Raw genomic sequence first — 17,001 nt, 5'->3', positions numbered from 1 at the left:
ACCACTGTGTGGCGATCTGCGAACGTGGGGCAAATTCTGTGGGAAAGCTACCCTCTTACCTGATAAATCATCCCGTAAAATAAAACCCCAATTCAAATATTTTACTTTCGGCTGTTTTGAGACCATTCCTTGCTAGGGAATACTTTAGTAAAACCAAACTCTCCACAGGCCATCCAGACGGCTGTGTTGTCATGGAAGCTATTAAGGATAAGTGTACGCAGATCCAAAATAACAGAGGACGTCATTTTATTGGCTGTCCACAGGAAGTTTGGTCACACAAGGAGGTGGAGGCTGTGGCAGGTGTGGTACAACACAATACCTCATCTAACTACTAAACAGAAGGTTAGCTGATACTGGATAGGATAAAACCCCAGTGACCCTCTGCAGCCCGGGGCTCCGCCGACCCCTGGATAATGAAGCTGAAGAAGCCGGTGAGTGATGGCATCGTCCCACGAGTCTCCGTGTGTGTCGCACTGTCTTCCCGTAAAACAGCACTTGAAGATTCACCAAATTAGAAGAAAGAAAGCGAGCAAGCAGCACTTCCGTTTGAATACCAACACCACTGTGAGCAGACGTAGTGTGGCATGCAAATCCAGATCCGGTCATTTTTTTCCCCTTTTAGGTTTTTTTTTTTTTTTTTTTTAAATTAACAAATGGAATGGCATGTCTATTTCAGATATTAGTAGCATAACACTCAGGTGCAATTTCAGTCTGGCCACAAGGGTCCTCGACTTTCCGTGCGTCCGTCACAAGAGCAGCAAGCAGGCAGCAGAACACTGTCCTTTCCTCCCGGACTCTGCAGCCCTGAGTCTCCTCTCTCCCAGGCCCACCCCCCTCAGACTCCAAATGCTGGCAAACAGCTACTTCTCTTATTTTCATTGTTATCAAGGCAGTCAGGCTGGGGAAGAAAATTCAACTAAACCAAGCCGTGGGCATTTGGGCCCTGCCCTCGTCTGCCACGGAGCGGGGATCCATTCACTCTCCCGGTAGTCTCTGTGCCCCAGGACTGGAGTTGTCCTCACCACCACGGAGTTGGGTCATGGGAAAGCTCCTACTGTCTGCAGCCCCCGGGGCTGTGGTCACACGGAGCTGAGCTTCACCAGGCCGCGCACAGAGTCCTCATGCAGAGAGTCCTGGCTGGCCAGACCGAGGACGTGCATGGTGCGGCTGTGGGCCAGGGGGCTGCCCGCCAGCATCCTGGGCGGCGAGGGCGCTTCCTCTGGAGTCAGAAACTGGTGGCCCACGTGCTCCTCTTTCAGGGGCAGTATGTCTGTCAGCGCGGCCTCCGCGGTGAGGTTGGGCATGGAGGAGGGCGGCGTGGGCTGCCCCAGCGTCAGGCTGGCACAGGGAGTGCCCAGGCCCGGCTTCCCGGGCAGGTGCAGCTCGTCGCTGGTGAGGCTAGGCTCGCTCTGCAGCAGGGGCGTGGCCGCGGCCTGCAAAACGAATTTGGTGCTCTGAATGCACTGGTCTTGGTCACACTGGAGAGCAGGAGGCAGCCAGCAAAGAGAAGGCGGAGATGAGATGGGCACAGGGTGGGGAGGAAAAGGGGCACAGTGGGGGGGGGGCAGAGAAGGACAGGATGCGAGAGAGACAGAGAGAGAGAATGAGAGACAGAGAGAGAGAATGAGAGAGAGAGACAAAGAAACCCGTTAGTGACACCTCAGGGCAGAGAGCCTGCACAGCAGCCTGGTTTCATCTGGAGGCGCCCAGCACATACACGGTAAGTGCAAATACCCAGCATCTAAATAAGCCGCTGAAAGTACTGGTCCCCCACAGCTGCCCAGGGAGTTACATGCAGCCAGAGGCCATCATGCTCCTGGTCCCCCTTTACAGACTCAACCTAGTTAAAAAACAATCCCGCGGATGAAGTCACAAGGTTTACCACCTTAGCAATCTGAGGTGCCTGTTTTTCGTGTACTGAAAACCGCTTTTACCCTATTGTTTTAAAAACACAGGGCCTGTACACCTAGTTCAAAGCAGCGTGATTCACAATAGCCAAAGCCCAAAGGGAGAAGCCGGGGTCCATCGACAGATGAGAGGATGAACAAAATGCGGTACGTACAGACGACGGACCCCTACTGAGACATAACAAGGAAGGAAATCCTAACACACGCTCCAACATGGATGAACCCTGGGGATATCACGCCGGGTGAAGCCAGCCAGTCACAAATGGGCAAATATTGTATGTTTCCGCTTATGGTAGTACCTACAGTAGTTACCTCTGTAAAGACAGAAAGCAGAGAGAAGGGTGGTTGCCGGGTCAGGGAGGGGGAAGGGAGCTCGTGTTCATGGGGACAGAGTCTCAGTTTTGAGAGATGAGGGATCCCGTGGATGGACGGTAGTGACCTTTGCACAACAATGTGAGTGTACTTATTGCCACTGAAGTGCACACTTGAAAGGGTTAAAATGATACATTGTAGGTTATGTACATTTTACTACAAAAAGTCTGAGCAGACTCTTCACAAAGCCCTAGAATTCCCCACTGCTAAATTTTCATCAGCTTCAAGGACCATTAATTGAGCTTCTGTGGTTTTTTTAATCTGTGAAAGAAAATGCCAACATTTTACAAGATATTTCCTTTTCTTCTAAGCATTCTTACATCGCATTACACCCTATGTCCTTTGCCTCTCCTCACTCACTGGGCGAAGGAAATGGTGTAAACACACTTTTAGCCGATCGAATGTGGATCTCTGATCCTCCGTAAACCCTCTCTTGAGCCATGGGGGCGGGTTTCAGATCAGCCAGACGACTTCGACAGCACACAGAGATCTTGAACTCAAACGCGGGCAGTGACCCCTTAAGAGATTTTCAGGAACTGCTCTTCCACGGGAAGGAGAAGAGTCGGTGTGAGCTAATCTGTCCCAAGTTTGGGTTCAAGCAGTGAGCCAGGCAGGCTACTGCTTTGCTTCAGAAGTTCCCCTCTTCACAAATGAAGATCCTGAGGCTTAAATGAACGAGTGGCTTGCTCAAGACCTTACAGATAAAAGTAAGGCATGGACCCAGGACCTGGGGCTGAGTTTGCCTGGCTGCAAACCTCTTTCTACTATTGCATGTGCCACATAGTAGGTGCTTAATAAACGTTCCTTGTCTGCTTATCTATCCCCTCCTCTCTTTTTCGGAACTCCGGAGTTGCTGTAGAATCTGTGCTAATGGGTTTGCAAAGGAGGTGCCTCACCCTGTTCCTGCCAAGGGGATACCCAGGACTACCATCACTCAACCACCTCTGTGCAGGGAAGAGCCCAAACCATGCACCATGTGGCCTTCAGGGAGGAGAGGGAGTTCACTGGAAGTTCTGACTCCTAAGGTTTTTCTTTATTTGCTCCAGTGTGTGTGTGTGTGTGTGTGTGTGTGTGTGTGTCCGTCCTTTTGGCCAAATGGGTTTCTTTCTACAATCACAAGTGGTACCCCTCCTCCCCCCCGCCAGAGGAGGAGAAGGAAGAGTTGCAGTCTCTCATGAATTCACAGGCTTTAGAGGGCAAAAGACCTCGATTCTGGGCAAGAGTAGAGCTCTTTAAGGAAGGAAAGCAAGTTCCGTGGGAGACCCTCACTTTTTTTCCTTCTAAATATAATTTACTATCAAGTTAGCTAACGTACGGCGTATACAGTATGCTCTTGGTTTCAGGAGTCAATTCCCGTGATTCATCGCTTCCATACCACCCCCAGTCCTCATCCCAACAGGTGCCCTCCTCAATGCCCATCACCCATTTCCCCCTCCCCCCGCCCCCCATCAACCCTGTTTGTTCTTTGTATTTAAGAGTCTCTTACGGTTTGCCTCCCTCCCTCTCTGTTTATACCTATTTTTTTCCCTTTCCCTCCCCCTTGGTCTTTGGTTAAGTTTCTCAAATTCCACATACGAGTGGAAACATATGATACCTTTCTCTGACTTATTTCACTTAGCATAATACTCTCCACTTCCATCCACGTTGTTGCAAATGGTAGGATTTCTTTCTTTCTCATTGCCAAGTAGTATTCCATCGCAAGGAGACCCTCACTTTTCTCTCAGTCCAGGGAGCTCAGAAACACCCAGAGCCTGGAGCATGGGCTGGAAGGCTGGTCACAGTCACCTCCTGTACTCATCTTCCCAAGCACCACCACGCAGTTTTTGCCATAGTGGTTTTCCCACGGGGCCGCTCCTGCAGGGGGTTTCAGCTCGGTGTGGAGGGGCTTTCCGGTGGGAGGTGCTGAGGAGCACGCGGGGCGGGGGGCGGGGCTGCGGGGGCGGGGCTGCGGGGGCGGGGCTGCGGGGGCGGGGCTGCGGGGGGCGGGGCTGCGGGGGGCGGGGCTGCGGGGGCGGGGCTGCGGGCAGGCTGGTCCACACAGGTCTGCTCAAGCTCTCCAGTTCCGTCCTTTCGGTCCAGCACACCGGCTCTGTCTTGACAGGGCAGAGGTGGAGCAGCTTCCTGACTAATCACATTCATCTTCTGGAAACTGACCTAGGGCTTTGGATATATTGTGCTTTGCAAAGAACGTTTTGTGTTTTGTGACGCGTTCTATTTGGTATTCTTACAGCCAGCTGAGCTCCGCACTGCCTCCATTTCCCGGGGCTCAGTGCAGCCTGTGAGCAGGCCCGCTAGCGACCCCAGAGCCGAGCCCAGAGCTGCAGAGAGCAGGCGCTTTTCTGGGTACTGGAATCTTGTTCTCCATCTTCCCTCTTGGAGCCCTCACTATTCCTCCTACCTTCTGTCTACACAATGCCCTCAGCTCTAAGGAAAGATAAAATTGCAAATCAGATTTGCTTGTCTCTGTTGACCTGCAGGAAGCCTTTTTTATTGAAAACTAATTGGCAAATTCTATTTTAGGGATCAGCGCAAGACAACTCTTGCAGGCTCACATAGAATTCTGTTTGAGGGCAGAGCTGGAGATTTTCAAGGTCAGGGGCGCAAGCATGAGGGGAGAGGTGCCCCCCTCCTTCTCCCTCCTCTCTCCAGGTCACTGTTCATTTCTTCCTCCTTGATCACAACCCTCCAGCCATGCTCACGGCAGGGCCCACAGGGGGCACCAGAACCTCTGGGGATAAAGTGGTCTGTCCGCTCCTTAGAGCTTGTGTTCACCCGGGGGGCTAGGTGTGGCTGGATGTGTCTTCCAAGGCTTCACACTATCATCATTGCTGACTCCAACAAGACCGCAGGTACCTGGGGTGGGTTTACTCTGAAACCATGAGGCTCAGGATCAGGGCCCCTGCCCTCCTGGTCCCTGGCGTATTGGTTTTTCTCTCTTAAAGAGAAAGCGTCCTCCAAACTTGGGTTCTGTATACACCTATTGGCATTTTCCTGTGGCCCCGACCGACAACTTGTTAAAACAGTAACAAATCTGTCTGTGCTCAGCCTCCCAGCCGGGCTGTTGAAAATGCTGTCCAGTTTACCAGGGGTGAAGCCTAAGGACTTAAATACATGGAAATAAATTTAGCCTAAACCATTTAATTAAAAGAAATCTAAATATAAGTCATTCAGAAAATTTTTTAAAATGACTACTTTGAACTCTGACTTGTGTTATCAGACTTCAAGCACCTCTTGTATAGACTTCTTTAAATATTTTAAAAGAGGACTGTCTTTCTGAGTATAGTTATGGAGTTTCCTTTGTCATAGGAAAACACAGTTACATATTAACAATTAACCTACTCTTTGCCCCCCCCCCCCCCCATCGCTCCCCACCAGTTTAACCTATGGCCGTGATATCAGTAATCACAGTTACTGGACCATGAAACTAAGTGTCTAAATCCTGCTGCACCCAAAACTTTGAAGATAATTTGCCACATTCAAACCGATTTTCCTTTGGACAACCAATCCCATTTGGGGGTACCCAGGGACCAGACTTTGTTCTACCGGGTTTTGCCCAGATAAAGTTTCCTACTGGCTCTACAGGACTATGGATTTTATCAGATTCCAACCAGGGACAGTGAAGTGACTATAATTCTCATACCATTAATGTGGCATGTTTGGAACATCTCCTTCTTAGAAAAGACTCAACGATTAGGAGACATCCAATTTTTTCTTTTTTAAAGCTCGCAACTTTTCCTCATTTTGCACAAATCCCCAGGAGGATGGGTTGATAAACCTTCATGGTTGCAGTCCCATTTGAGAACTTGGCCAGTATTTTCAGGGTTACTATGGAGATGATCCATGAAAATCTTCTTACACCTCCTCCTTTTTACCTTTGCTTCTGATTCTTATTTGCCCACTTCTTGTTGATTTTTCCACTTAGTTTTCTTTCTCTCTGGCCTTCCCAATGCTCTTCTCTGCTTTCCCCTCCATCTCTTCCTTTCATGGGTTTCCCTCCCACTTCTTTTTTTCTCCTCCCGTCACCTTGACTTCTCCCTCTTCTGCCTTTCTTCTTCCCCCCCCCCCCCCCACCTCTATTTTCTCTTCGCTTTATTCATGCTTCCACTACCCACCACCTCCTTGGCTTTTCATTTGCCGACTCCTCTCTTCCACCAGTAGGGGGAGACGTCACCGCCTGCTTTTTCCTCTGACAACTTGGTAGCAGGGCTCACACTCCAGTGCGAACACCAAGACGCCCTTCAGTGTATCATTTTCTCTAACCAGTTATATAATCTTAAGAAAAACCAATAAACACCTGGATGGGAGTGACAACCCATCTACTACAAACAGAAAATTGAGAAACTCACACGATCATTCCAAAACAACCCTATAAAGGTTCCTATTTATCAACTTTCAGGTTGAATCATATGAAATTGCCATTTAAAAGTCAAAAATCATCCAAATGCTGAGTTCCAATGGAATAGAAGCCTGATCGCTTGTAAGAGGGTCTATGAGAAGACCCTTCTGCTGGCAGCATAAAACGACTCCTGGCAGGAATGCGAGAGCGTGTGCTGTGGTTGCAGTAAGTCACTTGACGGCTGGCTGAGTTACTGCCCACATGAAGCTCTGCCATTTAACTTACAAAGAAGTTTATGGTTTCAGATGTTCAGATGTTGCACATTTTATCACTTAATGTTACAATCTGAAAACACCATAGAGATCATTTACTTTTTGTTTTTGCAGATTTTCAAGTAAAACTGCTCATGTTGGAATGCATTTTATTTCACTCTATCTGGCTCCTTGTTTGACATATACCTAGCACACAGATTAAATGCTGTTAAAAGCAAATCTGGGAGTTTTCGAGATGGTCTTGTATACAAATCAAGAGCGAATGAAATTATTTATTTCTTCTGCTCCAATTCTGTCAAAGGTATTAGCACTGGGCATCATTTATTTCTGTTTGGCTGTGAAGCCGTGTTCTCGGGTCTTATGAGTGCTCGTTTACAGTTATAGAATCACTATAAACTTCTAAAATCCACCTAAAATGTAGGTTAGGAGGAGAGCTTTCTTTTTACTGTCATTTAACATTACTATTTAAGTGTGTGTAAGTTATTTTTCCTACTATATTAGATTTTTCAGATGATGCATGGAGAGTTCTGCAATATTTATTCACAAACTTATTTTCATAAATCACATAACTGGATTAAAGTGCATTCAAAAATTAGGTTAAGTAAATATAACAAATGATTTTCTAACAAACAAAATTTCTAACAACCATGAACTGTGTTCTTAGCTTTGTGGGTAGCATGTGTTGCAAAAGGGATCTTTTAGTTACAAGTGCCAGATATGAGCATAAACTCTGACCCCGATGCTATACAGAACTTCAGTCATTTGACAATCAATTGAAATATACATACTAAAAACTGACCATAACTGGATGTCCTATGTACACATGGAAAGAACTTCAATATTAGGTATTAATAAAAGCCAATGATGAGGAAAACAGGAACAATGAAAATGTGATCTTCGGCTGGCACTGGGGTTATCTGCAAGTAATTCCAGTATGGTTCCTCAGAATGTCACCAGAGGCTATACTGAGGTTACACACACCCTTTTAATGCTTTCGATGGCCCTTCGTTACTTTTGTAACATTTCCTTCCTCAGGAATTTGTAGTAGAGGATCACTTAGGCACTAAACAACCATCCTCATCCCCAAATGGCGGGGGGGGGGGTGGTGCTAACTCCCCCATCCTAAGTATCTTTGGGATGGGGGCCTCTGAGTGTTGGACATTTCCCTCTTGGACTGGGCAGGATTTGCATCTGGCCCTGGTTCTGACCTGTGGGGCCATGTAGAACACATCTTTTCTTCCCCCCACTGGAGTGTTCACATCCAGCCTCTCCTGGAGATGTTCTGATACACTTGGGGACACTGTCAGTAGTGGGTAGGAGCCTTGAGACCAGAAAGAGTTCTCTCAGCTGTACGCCAAGCGGGTGTCTCATAACAGAGGTAGCATGGAGACGTAGAGAGTGCGTGGGGCTTGAAGTCAGTTCACTTTTAGATTCATTTATGGGCAACTCACTCACATGTGTACTTGGGAATTATTATAGAGTGACAGAAACCCAACCTACAATCACTTCTAATGTGGTAAAATTTGCATGAAAGCTAAATTTAATTAACAATTAATGAAGGTGACACAGTCATGGGTCTCGTAGACATTAATTTACTAATTTTGATTTTGTAGTTTTCACGTTTTGGAGCTCATCGTTTTTTTCAGGCCTTAGAACTTTTCACAGTCCCTGGAAAAAGCACACAGGCACTTTGCTGACAGAGTCCAAAAGGCAGAATAGCCATGACTTCTGGTCTCCTGGCCCATGGATTAATTTGATCCTATCAAGGCTATCACTGCACCAAAGAGAACTGTCTCTCTAGTCCCTAGTTCCATATTCACGAAGGAGATGTGACAAAACCAGAGTGAGGAAAGAATGAGGTGTGGGAATGAAGACAGGAACAAAGTAGTATTTGTGCAGAAATTCCCCTGAGAAGGCCCTTTGAGGGGAACTTTCACACACACTCAACATTTAATGAGCACCTCCTGTGTGCCAGGCTGTGTCATCCCCTGGGGCTGGGAGGGTGGGTCAGAAAGGGGTCTCAGTTCCAACCACCATCCAGGAAGGCCGTCACCACTCACCCCTTCTTACTTCATGGTTTAGGAACTGGAGGCTCTTGGGATTAAGGGACTTGCCCATGATGCTGCAGCCCCCAGTGTCAGGACCGGCAAACGCAAGCCCAGGGGCCGTGATGCCAACTGAGCTCTCTCCCTACCTTTCCCCGCTGCGCTGAGTACTTAAATCGGTCCATTTGCAAAGCTTTCTCTTCGACTGTCTTACGGCTTTATTCTATCATCCTCACTAGTATCCAACTAGACCAAGAGACTTGATTTGACTTGGTGAGGGCAGAGCTCACAGGGGTCAGGGGAGAGAAATTTAGGAAAAGATAATAAATGTTGCTTTTCACTTGATCTTAGCCAAAAGACTGAGAAGTGATAAATGTTGATTTAAAATAATAATCTTCCAGCATGAGAGATGAAATTGGGTTAATATCTCAGCTGACAAACATGAACAACTCCCAGTTTTTTAAAAAATGCCAGATCGACTGATACTTCTAGGATAACTAACAAAACTGACTCACATCTCTACTATTTCAAAGTGAATTTCTACAAACCATGTCATTCTTTCCTAAGTACAGGGAAGCAAACCTTCTTTAGGCTTTCCCAGCTACCTGCAGGGCACCACCCCACCACCCCAGCTATCTATGGGCACACACATGCCACAATCAGCTTCCCCCTGAACTGCCCCTCTTCCTGTGTTTCCTTTTGGCGACTTATATGATCACCTTATCACTAAGCTGAAAGGCGGGGACCATCCCTGGCTTCTTGACTCCAGACCTCCACTGTGACCATCTCCAAATCCCAGACTTGCTGCCTCTTTTCTGAACCACGTCTGCTATCCTGCTATCCGCTAGGCTTACCGTGAGGGTCTCCTTCTGTTTTCCCTGTCTCCATACTAACACGCCTCCCTCTGTGCCCCAAAGAGCTTCCCGGGCTCCATTAACCCCACGTGAAAATCTAATGGTATTGCTCACTGAACTGAGCCTCTGCAGTGGCTCCTGCCACGTTATAGAACAAAATCCATGCTGGTTTTAAGGCACCCAAGGCTCTTCACATGCTTCCCCTCCTGCCTGCTTTGCAACCCACACCCTGTAACTCAGTCCTCTTGGTCCCGCAAATGCACATGAGTCCACCCCATGTATGCCCGGGCCTCTGTGCTCTGCATGGAGCATCTCTCCCACCTCTGGGTGGCTATTCATTGTAATCAATATTTTAATATTTGGCTCAGACATCATCTCCTCCAGGAAGCTTTGCCTGAAACCGAGCACTTGTTTTTGGACTTCTATGACTCCCCAACCTCTCGTTTGCTGGCACATTGTTGAAATCCTCCATGCACCTGAATATGAATATTTTCTGAACAGATCATGTCTTAGTTGAGTCAAATTGACGTAAGGTTTTTCAAGAAAAAATTTTCTTGGTGTTAAAGCAAAATATGGCTCAAAAATCATTCCTTTTAACCCAAGCTTGTAGAGAGTTCAGGAGAATCTGAAGACTATGGGGATGTTTTTCAATGCTAGCTGATGATTAAATCACCTCCAGGGGATTCTGACTTCATTGGGCTCAGGATATCAGCATTGTGATTCTAAAGTGCATCCACGGCTGAGGCCCACTGGATTGTGGTAAACTCAGCTGCCAGATGTAAGGGCCAGATCCGAAGACATTCAGCTGACACCAATTTGAGGGCTTTTGAAGTTGAATGAGTGGGAAGCAGCCAGGTCTTGAACCACTGGCTGCGTGACTTTGAGCAAGCCAGTCGTTATTCTAAAGCCTCCATTTCATGCTTTGTAAAACGGGAGTATTTTGCAGGTTGTTGTTGGCATTAAATGAGATGATCCTTGCAATAACAGTTTCAATATTGTCCACACTCTGCCAATTGCAAAAAGTGATAAACACAGTATAATTCTCTACCAAATAAACTTGGTTCCATTTTTAGAACTGCCTGAAATTTACCTTGTGATTCTGACGAATTCAACTTTAAGGGATTTAAAGCCAGTTTTCACATTTGTCTGATTGATTGGGGACTGGAACACCAGAACTTTTTTTTTTTTTTTAATTGACCGTGAGCTCTAATTATATCCAATAAATGAAATAGATAAAAAGGAAGACGAAAAATTGCTCTTAGTGATTATGCATGTTTCCAAAAGAGCAAAAGGTGAGTTCCTGGGTGTCCACTGCTGTATCAGCCACTAGAAAACCTGAAGGGTTTCAGGTTCCTTCTTGCCAGGCACTGCTGGTTCTGATGTGTCGGCTCAGTGTGTAGTGAGGGTCGGGGTGTCTGTTATAGGCAGACTAAGCAAGTCAAAGGAAAGGAAGAAATGTTACTGTTTGCCTCAGAGAATTAGTTTATTGTCAATCTTGAAATATTTTAGCTCCAGATTTTGACAATTCCTGGAAACTGCTTGATACGTATATTTCTCTTGGTCCTGGCGTTACTCAAAGTAGGAGAAAGCAAAGCAAACCGCACGGGGCCTGCAGCCCCCGCTGAAGTCACTTTGCTAGAGTCTCCCAGCTCTCTCCTCTGGGGGAGTAACGCGCATTTCACAGCGCTTGAGAAACACAAAACACCCATTTCCCCCTTCAGGGCTCACCCCACATGTTCCTTCACTCTCACCATGGTCCTGGGATACTTCTTCCTTCTCCCTTCCCTTCTGCAAATTACTCTCATTTTCTATTTGCTTTTACTTTTTCAGACTTAATTCTTCCTCCTTTCACCTATTTCCATAATAAAACAATAATGATGTATGACCAAAGAGACAATGGCAACAAATTAGGCAACCTCATGAAATAAACTCCTAGAAAGACACATACTATTGAAACTGACTCAAGAAGAAATAGAAAATCTGAATGGACCTGTAATAGGTAGTGAGTGAATTAGTAATCAAAAAACTAGCCACAAAGAAAAGCTTGGGACCACATGGCTTTACATCTCTTAAAAAGAATCCCAGTTCTTCGGCAACTCTTCCAAAAAGAAGAAGAAATACTTTTCAACTCAGTCTACGAAGCTATTATTAACCCTGATACGAACAACAAACAAAAATATCGAAAGAAAAGGAAACTGCGGACCAAAATCTTTTATGAACATAGATGTAAACATCCTCAACAAAACACTAGCAAACCAAATCCAGAAACATATAAAAGAGATTATACGCCAGGGCTAAGTGGGGTTTATCCTAGAAATTTGAGAAACAGGAGACAAATGAGAAGGGAAGGCTTGGTATGAAGTCCAGACTGCAGCACATCCCCCATTCCCGTGCCAAGTGCGGGGTCTCCAGTCTGCATCAGGGCGGGTGGGAGGCGTAGGAGGAACCAAGGGTCACAGCATTTACCCTCTTCCAGGGGGAGCTGGCTCCCTCTCCTGTGTATGGGGACTGAGAAGTTGTTCTCTGCTCTTCTGACCTATCTGTCAAGCTGCAAAAATCAGAGACTCACAGAGAGCTCTGAGCTGGTTGGGGCTTCAGGGACAAATTAGTCCCAGCTCCCATTTTGCAGCTGGGGAAAACTGAGGGCCACAGAGGCAGGGGGACTTGCTAGTAGTCAGGGAGATAACTGGCGGGAGCCAGGACTGAAGCTCTCACTCCCCGCTTCCCATCCAAGCTCTTTCCTTCACCTGAATCATGTCCATTGCTGCCCAGTAGCTCAGAGTGGATGAAACTGACCTGGCTGATCTTGTCACCATGGATCTCAGGGAGATGATGATGATAGTAATAATAATAATAATAATAATAATAATAATAATAATAATACAGTAATACTTAAATATAATTCTTACCTTGTGCTAGGCAAGGTTTTAAGTGCTTTACATGCATTAGCTCACTTAATCCCCACAGAAATCCTACAAGGTAAGGATATCGATATGTTCCCATTTTATGGATGAAAACACTGAGGCAGAGAGAGGTTAGGCAACTTGTCAAGGTCACTCATCTAGAAAGTGTCAGAAGTCTGGCTCTTTGCACAGTTAATCCCCATCTGCTCTTCATTTAAAAAAAATTTTTTTTAATGTTTATTTATTTTTGAGAGAGACAGAGATGGAATGCAAGTGGGTTAGGGGCAGAGAGAGAGGGAGACACAGAATCTGAAGCAGGTTCCAGGCTCTGAGCTGTCAGCACAGAGCCCGACGCGGGGCTCGAACTCACAAGCTGTGAGATCATGACCTGAGCTGAAGTCGGTCCCTCAACCGACTAAGCCATCCAGGCACCCCCTCATCTGCTCTTCAAAAGGAGGTAAGAAAGGCCTCTTGAAAGCCTGGTGCTTGACTGTGAAGTGCCTCCCACGTGAAAGAGATGTCTCTGCACACTTTTTACCACTGCTGGAACACCTTGGCCCAGGGACCAGTCTCCACGACTGTGCTATTGACCAAATCTGGAGTGGACATGCCAGGATTTTTAGATTTTGTCTCTGACAGGGACAGGGTGGGCCATGGGACTCAGTGATGTACAGCTTCTCTACTGTGGAGTCCATGGGAGGCAGGGGGAGACGCTGGTCCAGAAAGTGTAAGCAAAATGTCATGAATCTGAACTTAGGGGCACAGATGGCATTAGGGTTGTGGCAGCTGGAGTGTTACTGTACTGGAAGGCGCCCGGGGGACGATCTGTGCCTTGGTCATTCTTTTCTATCCCATGGCACTTTCAGCGTGCTGTCCTACTAGCTCTTCAGGAAAGATCTGTGTGTGGCTGGACAAAGAAACGAATGGAATTCTGCCCCTCTGTGTGTGCTGGTGGCCGGGTGGTGCTGGGGGACATGGTGTCTTCTACCTCCACGTGGGTGAGCAAGGTAGAGGTGGTATGAAGTCGGGGTGCAGTCAGCCTTGGCAGGTCCCTGAGGGTCACAGGTCCTCAGTCAGTCCCTCCCCAGACTCAGGATGCCACGGCTCCTGTGGTGGGGACTGAGCAGGACTTGCTGTACGTCAGAGCTCTTCCCGAGTCCCTGATCTGACTGGCACTTAGGGCGTGTGGACGTCATATGCAGCTGCCCACACTTGTGGCTCATCTCCAGATAGAGGGGAGAACATAAGGGCAAGGAGCCCTAGGTTTTTAATATCCTCATGCTTCCTAAGAGTTCAAGCCAGAGGCTTTGGATTGAATGATAAGGGCTTAGCAACGGCAACTGCTTCACCGTTACAAGCTTCTTCTTCATCTTGGAAGTGTCCTCTATAAACAATCCATATGGCGTCAAGCCCAGTGCCTCAGGGTCACTGGTTACTTGGGAGGTGGCCTTCCCATAGGAATAGGCAGTGGCACCATAACCATTCCTGCTAGGCCAGTTCCCTCGGGGGTATGCCCTTAACTGGGGTTATGGTGTGGTCTACTTAGAACAGACTCCAGAGGGCACAAGAGCAGTTTGAGGAATCTGATTAACCGTACGGAATGAGTTAAACCTGTGTCCCTTGTTAAACCTGCCCTCTCTGGCTCTCATAGACGCACATAGTAGGTACTCAATAAATGTGTGGAATTAATAAATTATGCCCTCATCTCATCTTAACATAAAGTGGCTTAACAGTGTCAACATCCTGAAGGTAGCCTTGCTTACTTTTTAAATCTAGTGAAAGTGCACTGAAAGGTGGGATCAGTACCATGGGAGCCACAGGGTAAAACTAACGTAAGTTCGTTGGTTTTGATAAGGACCACTGCCGTCAGTGGTGCCCCCTAGTGCAGGTTCCTACTACTTCCTTTCCGTATGTGTTTGTGTCCTGTCCCCGGACGCTGCCTCCTTGAGGGCAGATGGACTGCACTCCACAGACCTTGCATCCCTACCACAGTTGAGTCCTCAACACAGTAGGGACTCAGGAAGGGTTACTGAACCAATGAGAGGTCACATACACAATGTGAAAACATGCGCACACACCACAGAAGTGATCAGTGGATGCCGTGGCCAGAATTCGTTCCAGGACGTTTGTTGTGCGCCTGTAAGTGGCTGAGAAAGACTACTGAGCACGGACACAGCGGTCTTTAGTGCCTGTTCACTTGAAGGAGGAAGCGTTGGAAGTGAACGTGGGCATTAGAGTCATCAGACTGGTTTGTATCCACAAATTAGTGGCTGTGTACCCTTGGGCAGAGATGATCTGCTTCTCCTAGCTTAAAAAGAAAAGCAAGAGACAGGCATGCCCAGTTGCCATTGTTGGTTTGGATTAAACAAGATTCTGATCATCAAGTGTTTGAACACAGTCGGTGCTAAACAAATGTAATCTCCTGTCTGCCTCTCTCCTTTCTCTCTCCTCATTTTCGTCCTCTGAAAAATAAGGGGGTGACCCTTAAAGGTCACTTATGCGGGTGAGCGGGGACCGACCAAGATGTCCTGTGACCACTTTCAGAGTAGAGTGGCAAGGACTGTGACACACATGTACTTTCCTTTAAAGGAGGTGCTCTATTAGCGAAGGAAAGCACCACAGCACAAATTAGACACCACCACTACCAACAAGTTAGTCCCAGCACGCTTCTGCTGGGGGCTGGAGCCTAGTTCCAGGGTCATAAACACAGCTACAGGGTTGCTGGCATTAAGCGTGTTCCCTTAGCCCTGAATGCTTACAGAGACAGTCTTGAGACTGTGGGCTTTCACCTTGCCCTTCTTTATAAGCAGAAACAAAGTGCCCAGGAGGCTGTCATTTTCCCAGTCCACTCCAGAAGGCGGGTCTTTGACTTGTTTGTTATGGAAACTCTCTTATGGGTGATTCCCTTCCACAAAGAACAAACAGCTCCTGGGTGGCCACAGACTGGGTCCCTTTCAGAAACACGGAACTTCTTTAGGGAAATCTGTTCCAGATAAAGTGAAGCCATTGTCTTCCAGACGCCTAAGGAGTTTTAAGGGATGGATGGTCGGAGCTGGGCCTGGCTGAGCTTTCGGGTACCCACAGAGGGACTCTTGCCCCTGTCCCAAGTCTCCAACCTGCAGCCCGGAAACCAAGCATGCCGTTCCATACCTCACAGGACCCCTATGAGACCTCTTGGAGAGGCACTAGCTCAGTTTTGGCTGTGAATCAAGAACACCTTGTCTGATTTAGTGTATTGAGATACGCATGACTGAGCTAAGGTCACCGCTGAAAGTGGGGAGAAGTGGCCACCCATTGTACACTTAAAGAGGGGGTGGGGAGGTGAGCACAGATTGAGGCAAAGGGACAAAAAGGGACCAGCCAGCCAGCCAGCCAGGCCAGTTTGGAGCACTTGTATCTCACCCCTTCCCCCCCACCCCCGGACGACATCCTGGTTCTGTGTAAGGGGGCTTTCCATTACAAGGTGCCACAAGCTGTTTCTGGAAGACCTTTTGCATGCGGACTTCCCCTTACACAACCCAGAGCAAACCAACCACTCAGGGGCCATAATCCTTTGTTGGGTATTGCCTTAATTTAACGCTTCTGTTCCCTCGTCTGAGCCTTTCAGTAAATGGGTGTTCCGGGAAGGTTTCTAGGTGTGCTTGGTCTGTTACTGGGTTAGTGAACACAGAAGCAGAAGAGAAGCCTCTGCAGGGAGCTCTGGGCCCGGCTGCAGGTGGTCCCTACCATGTCGCTCTGTGACTGCGTGGCTCCGTAGGCGGCAATGCCATTGGAGGGTGCGGCTGGCTGCGGTGTGTCAGGCTGGATGTATCCTCTTCTGTCAATGAGGCTACAAGAGAAAAAGCAATACGGAGGAAGAGAGTGAATAAAAAGCCAAAGACTCATCAATACTATTTTAATTTCCATGCGGGGCTCCCTCTTTCTGTGTGGGGCGCCACTGCACGCACCTGGGAATACACCCTGACTCACTTTCAGGTACAGTCAGTACCAAATTCTGTCACCTCTGCCTTTGACAAATGTCTGTAGCGTCTGTTCCCTGCCACCAGCTACAGACTCCCACCCCCTCCCACCCTGTCCCCCCAACCCCGGCCATCATGGCCACTGGGGCCCCGTCTAACTGCCCCCCATCCTGATAATGTCTCTACGCCCGCTGGCGCTGCTCGAGGGAGGGGGGCGCGCTCCTTCACCTGCGAACACTCCAGGCCTCGGAGGACTTGTCCCCACTTTCCGCCCGGTCTCAACCCACGCCCTCTCACTGCAAGCGCAGCGCGCCTAGCTCTTCGGGACACCGTGCGCCTGCGCCTGCTCCTGC

The 17,001-nt window shown here is 47.9% G+C and overlaps 1 protein-coding gene across 3 annotated transcripts in view; it reads right to left on the bottom strand.

The window, feature by feature from the left end:
- Positions 1 to 229: 229 nt before the first annotated feature.
- ZDHHC14 (zinc finger DHHC-type palmitoyltransferase 14) overlaps positions 230 to 17,001 on the bottom strand; it is a 294,109-nt gene continuing 277,337 nt past the window's right edge. For 2 of the 3 annotated variants that reach the window (XM_047858986.1, XM_047858984.1), the window contains exons 8-9: positions 16,416 to 16,518; positions 230 to 1,478 (exon numbers count right to left, since the gene is read on the bottom strand). In XM_047858986.1, the coding sequence (XP_047714942.1) occupies positions 1,080 to 1,478; positions 16,416 to 16,518 (502 nt within the window). In that variant the 3' untranslated portion in view covers positions 230 to 1,079. The remainder of the gene's footprint in view (positions 1,479 to 16,415; positions 16,519 to 17,001) is intronic. The other variant, XM_047858985.1, reaches the window with a different exon arrangement.

This window comes from Prionailurus viverrinus, chromosome B2, assembly GCF_022837055.1.
Source record: "Prionailurus viverrinus isolate Anna chromosome B2, UM_Priviv_1.0, whole genome shotgun sequence".
Taxonomy (NCBI): Eukaryota; Metazoa; Chordata; class Mammalia; order Carnivora; family Felidae; genus Prionailurus; species Prionailurus viverrinus.
Note: the sequence above shows the minus strand (reverse complement) of the source record. Positions and strands in the feature narration are given on the sequence as shown.